The sequence below is a fragment of the Lactuca saligna genome, chromosome 2 (assembly GCF_052625555.1).
Source record: "Lactuca saligna cultivar CGN05327 chromosome 2, ASM5262555v1, whole genome shotgun sequence".
Taxonomy (NCBI): domain Eukaryota; kingdom Viridiplantae; phylum Streptophyta; class Magnoliopsida; order Asterales; family Asteraceae; genus Lactuca; species Lactuca saligna.
The window spans coordinates 130,472,785-130,483,626 of record NC_136418.1 but is presented as its reverse complement, the minus strand read 5'-3'; the positions used below and the strand labels follow the sequence as shown (position 1 = coordinate 130,483,626).

Here is a 10,842-nt window from a genome sequence, read left to right as displayed (position 1 = left end):
ATTAAAAATGAAAAATTTTGTTTCAAAATTTGGGAGGTTACATCGTTATTTTCCAATTGTTATTGCTCATAGGTCACCTTCAAATTATTGGCTTCATTCCTAACACTTCCACATTGATTAAGAGGTTGTTCAACTTCCCCGCCTTTTATTTTGAGTCCTTCCATTATGACTTGAGTTGTTGGTGTAAACCATAAGCACCACCGAGCATTCTATTGTGAAAATGATATGTAACACAGTCCAAAAAGTACTAGCAGTTTGTACATTACCGTTTTCACCGTCCTCTGAGATGTCGATCCACACACGTGCAAATCCGTACAAATAGTAATAATGGTGGTGTTGGAGCTCTTAATCAGTCGGGATGGTTTTGGTTTTTGGGTTTCTGGTACAAGTTGGAAACCATGTTGGTTTTGTGAACTTTATACGAAATCAACATCATTCTCACAAATGAGGCAAGAAACATTAGTTTTTACAAATTCGTATAAAACTCACCCAAAGTTACACATACAACGTTTACAAAAGCCAAAAAAACTATAAGATTCAACTTTCATAATTATTGTACATAAATCACCACTGACCTACATGTGTCACTCACACCTGTTGGAAAAATGGCAGTTTGCTGTAAGTCTCGTTTAATTTAATTAGTAGAGGGAACTCATCCTGACTCTGCACAAATAAATAAAAACATAACTTATACTTTTACTAGTTGTAATAATTGTGTTAAAGAAACAAAAAAATAATAATAATGAAACCAACAACAGGTTATATGCAATTTTTAAGAACTAAGAAGATAAAAAAAAAAAAAAAAAAAAAAAAAGTTTACATATTAGTACCATGTCAAGCTTGTAACGATTGATTGCATTATCAAGTTGGGGTGCCAGATATAAATCTGCCTGCAAGTAACAAATAAAAAAATAAAATAAAATATAAGAATATTCCAACTCATCATCAAATAAAATGGAATCTAATACAAAAATGAAAAATCTCATCTTATTGTACAAAGTATATAAACATACCAAGTAAATTTCATCTCCAGTTGCATATTTTCCAGCATACTTCATTAGTAGCTTCTCTAGAGCTGCAAAAGTGGTCACATGATTAGGAATTTGGGAATTTTATTTTATTTAATATGGAATTGAATAAACAAAAAAGATAATTAAATTGTGCAAAAGTTATTACCTGCAAATCCTTTCCTGATATGAAGTTGAGCCCACGGAAGCTTCTCTTCAGGACCAACAATTTCCCCAATATAATTCTGTTAAAATTTAAGATAATGGTCAACTCAATTATAAAAATAAAAAATGTAATTAAACAGAGATATTCACTAGAATGTTCTACTTACAACTAAAGTCATATTTTGAAGAGGTTGAATGCTGGAAGAAATGATACTTGCAACCTATTGCAAGGAATTTAATACATCATATTATGAGTAATTAATAATAATTTAATATGTATCGCTTTAAAACCTGGTAATTTATTGCTCTTCTTGTAAGATCTTGAGGTAATAAAGAATGCAGAGGGTATTTCTCTTCTAGATACTGTAAATGAGAAAGATCAAACATGAAATATTAATGTAGATTATAATTTATATGAGAATTGAGAAGGAAGCTAAAGCTTAAAGAAGAATGACAATATATTTAAGTTTACCAATAAGATGGCGTAAGAATCTGAAATTACAATAGTGCCATCGACAAGTGCAGGCACATATCCCATAGGATTCACCTTTAGAAGCTCTGTAATGTAAGGGATAGTAGGTGTCATTACATTTAAATGTGATTGCCTTCGAAATTGTATAAACCTTGACATATATTTTCTTACTAAAATTGGAAAGTACCCAAGTGTCAAATCCATGTAAGGTTTAGTATTCTCACCTGGATGATTTGTGGAGGTAATATTTATGCAATCATATTTGATCCCTGCAATTCATACAAGAAACAAGCACATACTCAAATGGTGTTGAATTGAATGAGTATTCTTTTCTAATTTCATACAATCAAACTTTGTAGTTCCCAATACGAATAGATTAGTCTTGGTATTGACTTGTAAACAAAAATTTCATGTTAACAATCAATCTATATTGTAATTGGATCCCTGTTTGTGGGGGAAGTAATATTCAACAGATCTAATTAGATGTATGTATATTTGGAATTTAATGAGTTATAGAAACATAGTGAGGATTAAACGGAGGAGAAACCTTTTAAGTTGAGAGCGAGGCGAACACGACGAGAGCAGGAACTCATGGGGTGCGAATACAGCTTCATCGCCTGATTTCCCTCTTCCATTCCTTCACTGATCGAGCTCTGATTGCTTCGTAGACGACTAGAACCCAGTAATCAGTTGAGTTGACTTGATAGTGATTAGGATTTATGATGAATTTGTTTTGAATGTGCGTTTTCAAAGTCTATCTTCTTCCACTAAAAACTTTGGCTCAATGTTTATGCAAGGAACGTATTTTTAAATAGAAATTAATGCCAAGTATGTTCAAGTTTCATATTACACCATAAAACATGCTAATATACATTTGTCCTTTTAGAATTAATCTTTTCTATAATAACTATTTATTAGTTTTTCTTAATACATGTTAATTATAAACACTAGGGCATCCAGTAATGTATTAAATTCATTAGACTTTAATTGATTGCATCATGGACATTTTATTTTTCTTGTAATTCTATCAAAAAATTGCAATATATTAAACTCCATGGAATTTAATGAAACATATTTTTAATAATTAAAATATTTTATTTTTCTCATTAAATAGTTCGTATTAAACTTTATATTGAATGCCAACATCACATATACAATATTCGATAGTTCATATTAAACTTTATATTGAATGCCAACATCACATATACAATATTCGAGTTTAATCTATTAAATCTCAATTGAATATATCATCTTGAACCAATATTGTGGATGTTTTATTATGTCCAAATGTTATGAAATTAATTATTGAAACTTTAAATAATATTATCAAGTATTGCCTATTAGTTATTGCAAGCCTTGTAACCTAACCGAAGGAGAAGTTGTTGAGAATGTTATTGTAGCACCTGGTTCCCGGTATGTAAATCTTATTTGAGTATTTTCCATTTTAGCCTTTGACTCGGCGAGTCATAGGTCCGACTCGCCGAGTAGGGATGAGACTCAGGACACGTTTAAGTTGGCGACTCAGCGAGTCCATATCCTGGACTCGGCGAGTCACCGCTGCTGGATGAAACCCTAAATTTCAAGGGTTTGCACCCTATTTAAACCCTCATTTCCACCCCAAACTCGCCCCATTCACCCTTAGAGCTCCCAACATCGTTTATACCCTTATTTCCTTGAGAGATTGAAGTGTTTTGGTGTGTTCTTGAAGATTTTGAGGAGAAAGAAGAGTAGATCAAGAAGAGGAGAAGGAGGCCAGGCATCTTTGTGTCATCTCAACGTTTTCTTTGAGGTATAGCTCGTTTCCCCTCTGTTTTCAAGCTTGTAGTCTCTTTTAACTTCATGGAAGTCCTTCTTGAGCTTTTCCCCAAGCTTGTTTGTGCATTGTGGGTTGTAATAAGTTGTTAGCCTTTAGATCTAGGCATGATTTAGTCCCTGGAGCTTGGATCTAATGCCTTTATGGGGTCATATTGCATGAAAGCCCTAGATTTACCTCTTTTGGTGCACTTTGAGCCCTAAAATCCATATTGGTGAATATCTACACGTAAAGTTGGAAACTTTACGTGTGATTCGTGTCCTCGAAGCCCAGATCTGTGAATGGCATGGACTGGAATCGAGCAAATCAGTGTATTTGATGGATGCATGGCGACGACTCAGTGAGTCGTTTATGTGACTCGGCGAATCTGCTCGCGAGTCACCAAATTGGTCCCTTTATGATGTATCGAGTTTGAGCCGTGAGTCACAGGGGGTGACTCGGTGAGTTGGAAGCTGAACTCACCCATGTTAGGACTCGGCGAGTCAATGCCCTGACTCGGCAAGTCCAAGGCAATCTTCATAGATCAAGAACAGACTCAGCGAGTTGTTCATACAACTCGGCGAGTCTAGCATGAGTGTTCATCGGATGAAAATGAACTCGATGAGTTGTTCATACAACTCGGCGAGTCTAGCATGAGTGTTCATCGGATGAAGATGAACTCGATGAGTTGTTCATACAACTCGGCGAGTAGGACGAAGAACTTCAATGTCAGTTTAGAAGAAGAACTCGTCAAGTCTTAGCCTAACTCGACGAGTAGAATCAGGGACTCAGGACAATCGTCTGGATAGGAACTCGGCGAGTTGGTGAGCTAACTCGGCGAGTCGGGTCAACTGAAAGTTGACTCCGTCTTTGACTTAGGGCTAGACTAGGGGTAAAATGGTTATTTTACCCAAAGGACAGTTAGCAGTGTGTGATTGAGTATGTTGTGGGAATTGCAGTCGGAGGAGTTCCGGGGCAGCAGCAGCGGTCAGTCAGTTCCCGATCAGTTCATCAGCTACTTTGAGGTGAGTTACCTTCCAGTAGCGGTGGGTCTAAGGCCACAATGCTGGCCCACCAGTAGGAGATGTGTGATTAGATGATTGTCTTTGTGATATTCATCTAGGGTTGCTAGACTATGTGATATATGTGTTATGTGGTAGTAGTAGGGGGGTGAAATAGTCCCTAGTATCCGGTCGAAAGGACTGAAGGGGAGGCCAGCACCCAGATATGCTAGGCAGTATCCGATCGAAAGGACCGAAGGGGAGGCCAACACCCAGATATGCTAGGCAGTATCCGGTTGAAAGGACCGAAGGGGAGGCCAGCACCCAGATATGCTAGGCAGTATCCGGTCGAGAGGACCGAAGGGGTAGGTCGAGCACCCAGATATGCCTGACAAATTTATGTATGTTATGTGATTATGTGGGATGTGGTACAGTGGGGGAACTCACTAAGCTTTGTGCTTACGTTTTACAGTTTTGTGTTCAGGTACCTCTTCACCGAAGGGGAAGGAGCTGGCGCGGTAGCGGCACATCATGCACACACTCTGGTTTCCACATTTATGAGATTCACTGGGATTTGTACTCTGATATTTTGATGGGTTGTATGGTTTGGCTTTTAAACATGATTTGTGTTGTGTTGTGGTTTGATCAAACAATGTTTTAATTATTAATGTTTTCTAAAGTAATGTTTTAAAGCGAAATTTTCGGACGTGAAAATTTGGGTCGTTACAGTTATCATTTAGTTATCAAGTATTGTGGATTAGTTACTGCAAGGCATGTGACATAACTGTTGGGAAAATTAGGGTTTGTGGTGGAGATCTGGATACCAGCTTGGATCGTGATATCACTTTCCGAACTGATATTTCTACCCTATGCTTGGGTTACAAGAAATTTAGTCTAGGATAATCCAAGCGGACACCTACGTTTCTAGGCACAGAAAACGTAAGCTATTATGCTAAAGAGTTCTATGAATGTGTAATGAAAAACAAGAGCTAAAGAACGTCCATCTTCTGGAAAGGAAGAGTTGTTTAACTACTAAACACAATTAGGGTTTCATTAGGGACCCCAGCTAGGGGCTCTGCCCCTTGGACCCCGCTAGGGGCGTTGCCTCTAGACCCCACCAAAGGGGCGCTGCCCCTTTGGAAACCCCGGACCCAAGGGCGCTGCCCCCAAACCCCCGACTAGTCGTCGAACCGGCTTCTAACTCAATCTTATACATGCGTGCACTCCGTACAACCTCGTACATGTATTAGAGTACTAATCATGAAACCCCTTAGCTCACATGTTAGTTCCAGTTACTTAAAATGACATGGTGACACTAAAATCACCAACACTAACGGGAGAAGAAGTTGTTAAGAATGTATCATTTAATGGTTTTAAGTTTAAAAAAAAGTATTATGCATTATTTATAATGGAAAGTTATAAAAAGAACCGCAAAAGTTCTATTAAGATCATGGGAAGCTACAAGTAGCTAAACTCAAATATATAATACTATATAACCATATTAGTGATAAAGTCAAATGTATCAAGATCATATGATGTTACAAATTACTTCAACAGTTAGGTTTTTTAAGGTTTTAACCTTTTAATATTTTTTATTCGTTTTTTTATGCGTTAAAATAAACTTTATTAGTATTATTATTAGGAATGGAATTTTTATTTTTATTGAATGTAGATACTTTCAATGTAAAACCTGAGTTTTGATTGTGTTTTCACTCTTTGCTCATTGGTTTTAAAGTCTAAAGAATTGTAGAATCAATGAACGAAGCAGGATTAATGATTGAGTTAATCAACAAAAAAAATCTAGGAATTAGCTCGAAAGTGTTAAGCATCGATAAGCTTGCGTGACACACTTGGCTTTTTGGGCTGGAAGTCTTATATTAGATTTTGGGCTTATTTAAGGGGCACAAACCCCTAGGAATCCTTCACACACAACCTCTATTACCCCTTAAACGATCCTTATGAAACTATACCCTTCATTGAAGAATTTTGAGCTCATCCTCTCTTACAAAATCCAATTTGTGTTTATTTAATGATATTTGGTGCTCTAGAGTGAAGGAAATAAGAAATATTGATCAAAGGAGCTTTGTATTTGACATATCCAACCTTCTTATCACATTTAGACCTTTGTAAGTCATAAAGGTCCAAGCTTTATTCATTTCATCCATATATTTAGGAGTTGGTGGTGTTTTTGGTCCATTTTAGTAAGTTTTGGTCCCTTTGAGGCTTGTTTCATAGAGTTTTATGGACTCTTAAGCTTATGGTTGATGTTTGGGTTAAGAACTAGTCTTTTGGTGGAGTATAGAGAGGGCATGCAAGATCTCTGTTTACTCCATGCATGAAGAAAAGTAAGTTTTTGGAGATTTCTTAATCTAGGATCTTAGATCTTGGTTGTTTGGAGTGTCTCAATGGATAAAGTTGAATACTTTATCCATTAAGACACTAGTGGGAATCAGATCTAGGAGTGGAGCCCTTGACTTCATGGTTTAAATTGAAAATGAAAATTAGATCTGAAGGGATGTGACGCGTCTTCTAGAGGACATGGAACGCCTCTAAATTTTTTCTGAGTTGTGTCTGATTTAAGCTGGTAGTCGATTATTTTGTCATTTTGAGGACGACAGGCACCCAGGACGGGGTGCGTGGCGCATTTGATCTTTTTCATTGACTTTTGGGTTGTTGACTTTTGACCATTTTGACTTTTGGGTCAAACCTTGACAGACTTCAGTATTTGACAAGGTTTGGTCTTGGATTGGAATTAGGTAGTTCGTGCTAGTTGTTTCATCTCTAAGACTGTTGTAAAGTTTCTCATTACGTTATTAATGTCATTATTAGATCCTCTATATGTTGGATGTTTATGTAATACTATAACATGATTGTATGCCTAGTTAGACTAGCTGGGTATTGCTTGTTTGCTTGTATGTTTACGTGCTTTATTGGGCTAAAGTAGGCCATTAGGTTGAAATATGTTGTTGGGCTGAAATAGGTCGTTGGGCTGATGACAACACCATTTTCACAATATTATTATTCAAATAGGTCGTTGGGTTGCTGACAACATTGGTGTTGCAGAACCGTAAGTCAAATAGATCGTTATTTGCATGTATAGTTATTACTATGATGTATGTGATGTTTGGGAAACTTGTTATGCTTTGACTTATAGTTGCAGATTAAATGTTTTTCATGTTGTTCTTCATATTGTGGGTAAGCTCCAGTTTGATTATATTGTATGCGCATCGCAGACGATTATGACTTTAATTTTTTTTACTTGATATTATGTTTTTTCAATACTCGGTTTTGATACATTTTTACACTATGGTTTTACAATGTTTTGAATTAACCTATTACTCTAATTTTTTACGAAAATGATTTGAATTACTTAATGTTTTTAAAAGAAAAGTTTTATTTGAAATATGGGGTGTTACATTCTTACTCATTTAAATTGTTCATAAGTCATAACCCCAAATAGATTTATGACTTACGTTTTTTTTTTTTGAAATTTTACATTTTTTATTTTGAATTGGTTTATATACATTTTTTTCTTTTTGACAAAATAACGCGCCATTTATCACAAAAAATAACGCACCATTTAACACATACCGGTTGACGTGCCCTACAACTGATAATTCCCTCTTTAAATCATTCCCTGCCGTTTAACCCAAAAAAATTGCATCAATTTTTTTTTTTTAACTATTTTTTTTAATCACCTAAGTATCCTATGAATATCAAACATTATTTATTATTATAATCGATTTTTTTTTTCATAAAATAACAATCCAATACCGATAAAATTTTATTAAATAACTAGGTTAAAACCCGTGTGATACACGGATTGACAAATTAAAATACCAAAACTAATACATAATAAGTGGTTTGCAATAAATAAAAAAAAAGCAACAATATTCAAATCTAATTGGATGGCATGCTATAGTTTGGTAATTTTTTAAAATACAATGTTACAACAGGAAAAAATAAAAGTGTGATGCTATAATAAGTAAATCAACAAAAATACATTGTCATTTCTTGTCAATTATATAATGTCTTAATGAAGAAAATAATAATAAGAAAAATTATGATTCAATTTGAGTTTTAAAGAAGTCATGGCTAAATAACTTGAGAACCTAAAAAGATGCAACAAACTTTAGCAACTAACTCTTAAATGCATAGCACCAACCAACACCTTAACAATGAGAGTGACTGGGAATTATGAAGCAATCATCACAACAGCCCCAATGGCATTGAGCGTCAGAAGACATTTGTAGAGACACAAGTATGATGCTATAATTGGGTATATTTTACAATACATTGTTGTAATACACAATCAATTTTTTTACATTGTTATTTTTTTGAATATAGATTAAAAATGATTTAACGCAAAATGTACTGTGCAGTGGAAACTATGGATAAGAAAAAAAATATTGATAATTAAAAATCAAAAGATATATAAAATTTTATTAAATTAATAAGATATAAGTTTTTTTTTGTCTAAATTTTTAATTGTCTAAATCATTGAGTGTTCTATTTGAGTTTCACAACTATCAATACAATATTTCAACTTACTCCTAATGTGTCCGATTGTCCACAACTCCTAAATTTCTTAATGGCCTTATAAAACCTTAGCTAAATCACGAATATGCAAGAAGTCACAACTGGGCATGAACATTCAACTGTTCCCAATTTTTAAAATTAAAACGCATGATGTTTTCTTACTGTGGTCCTATAATTAACAGAAATGCTTTAATAACACATGACAGTTAACCCTCCAATGTTAATACATGTACATTAAACATATATGATGAAAGGAGAAATAAGTACTTGCAGAATGAATATCTCCAAACAGCAAAATACGTATATTTTTCACATGGACAGTGACTGTAAAAAAACCCGTTAACCTATGCCACATCATGCATATAATTTATGTCTAACATGCAACCAACCAGATATAAAAATTAAAATTAGTGATAAATATTGAGCAAACGACACTACTATTAATTCATTACTACTCAAAAAGATAAATACTTTTTGTTTGTTTAGGTCCTGAGTTATTTAGTACTAAGAAAACAAATTTCAAGGTACCAATTACAAAAGGAAAAAAAAACATTATGTTATCAAGGGAATATAATATAGGAAATGTATTTGTAATTCTCGGGTTTCATATCTATCAATATGGTGTCAAGGGAATGTGATTACCAATTACAAAAGGTAAAAATCTCTGAGGCCGTCTAAGTTTTGATAAAATATATAATTATTTAGCAATTAACATGACAAAATAAATAATAATAACAATAAAAAACTCTAACAAAATATCAACTTTTTATACCTGAATGGCTACCAAGTATCTTCTTATCCGTTGTTTTAGCCAAAGATACTACATGTGGTATAATCTGTCAAAAATTCTTAATACACAATTTAAAAAAAATAATAATAATAATAAGTAAATGCTTATGCCTAAAATATCATTTTTTGGTTTAAGGGATTTCTAACCTTAACACCAAGATTCACCAGCCTATTTAAATGATTATTTAACTTTACCTTGACCACCACCATGTTTAATTGTTTATCAATCTTTGACATTTCTAGTGAGAAAAAAAAATATTTATAATTCGAAATCTTAAAAACTAATAAATATTTTTGATTTTTTTTATTAATTTACCCATTACAACTACATACATTGCTTAATTGATAATAGCGTGTAGTTTCATTTTTTTTCCTTTCAAAGTACATTGCTATAATTGGTCAATTTGGTCATTTTGACATATTTTTTTTCTTTTTTGTCATGTGGACCTCTTAATTACTATAAAAAAAGAACCTCTTACTAATATGAAACTCTCGGAAAAAATGGCATAATTTATCATTTCTTATGTTAATTTAGCCGACTTAAACTGAAAAAAAAAAAAAAAAAACAAAAAAACAAAAAACAATGTAATGATATGAAACTTTTAAAACAGAAAATAGAATTTATAAATATTATTTTATTTTTTCAAGTGTACAGGTTAGTAACCTAGTTTCAAATAATGTATTACCATTTTTGACTTTGAAAAGATTTAACAAGTCACATTTGTTATTCTTGTCTCCATTTCATGATACACACAACTTTGAGCAATTTGCGATTAACTTTACAAATGAGAATTTGCAGCAACATTTCAACCAGATAATTATTTTTAAAATAACTAACTATTAGCATGAGTTGTTTGAACAACGACATGCCTTTAAGATAGAGCAAAAAGAATAAAAAGAAAGGCTATCAATTGGAGTTACATTCAATTTGTTGATACCCAAGATGTTCTAGATCTCATCGAAAAGGTATAGTCACTTTCAACTACATTTATTTATATTTTTCATTATTTCAACCATAAAACTCTAAAGTTGTATCTATATTGCAGAAACCTGGTAGTATCATTGCTTATCTTGATG

At 33.6% G+C, this 10,842-nt stretch overlaps 1 protein-coding gene across 1 annotated transcript; it reads right to left on the bottom strand.

Annotated features, from left to right (window-relative positions):
• Window positions 1–445: 445 nt before the first annotated feature.
• Window positions 446–2,437, bottom strand: LOC145029091 (glutathione S-transferase zeta class-like). Its single transcript, XM_078977711.1, has 9 exons — window positions 2,192–2,437; window positions 1,869–1,913; window positions 1,645–1,730; window positions 1,464–1,535; window positions 1,340–1,393; window positions 1,177–1,252; window positions 1,014–1,075; window positions 831–890; window positions 446–663 (listed from the first exon to the last, which is right to left on the bottom strand). The coding sequence occupies exons 1-9, from the start codon at window positions 2,277–2,279 to the stop codon at window positions 589–591; spliced, it is 618 nt and encodes a 205-aa protein (XP_078833837.1). The 5' UTR covers window positions 2,280–2,437; the 3' UTR covers window positions 446–588.
• Between the last annotated feature and the right edge of the window lie 8,405 nt (window positions 2,438–10,842).

What these genes read in the sequence shown, in the direction of transcription:
- LOC145029091 (XM_078977711.1), bottom strand. Translation starts at nt 2,279, where the DNA reads ATGGAAGAGGGAAATCAGGCGATGAAGCTGTATTCGCACCCCATGAGT. An exon ending in TATCAGGAAAGGATTTGCAG is followed by an intron (nt 1,076 to 1,176) that starts GTAATAACTTTT and finishes CCACTTTTGCAG; the next exon opens with CTCTAGAGAAGCTACTAATG. An exon ending in CTGGAGATGAAATTTACTTG is followed by an intron (nt 891 to 1,013) that starts GTATGTTTATAT and finishes TGTTACTTGCAG; the next exon opens with GCAGATTTATATCTGGCACC.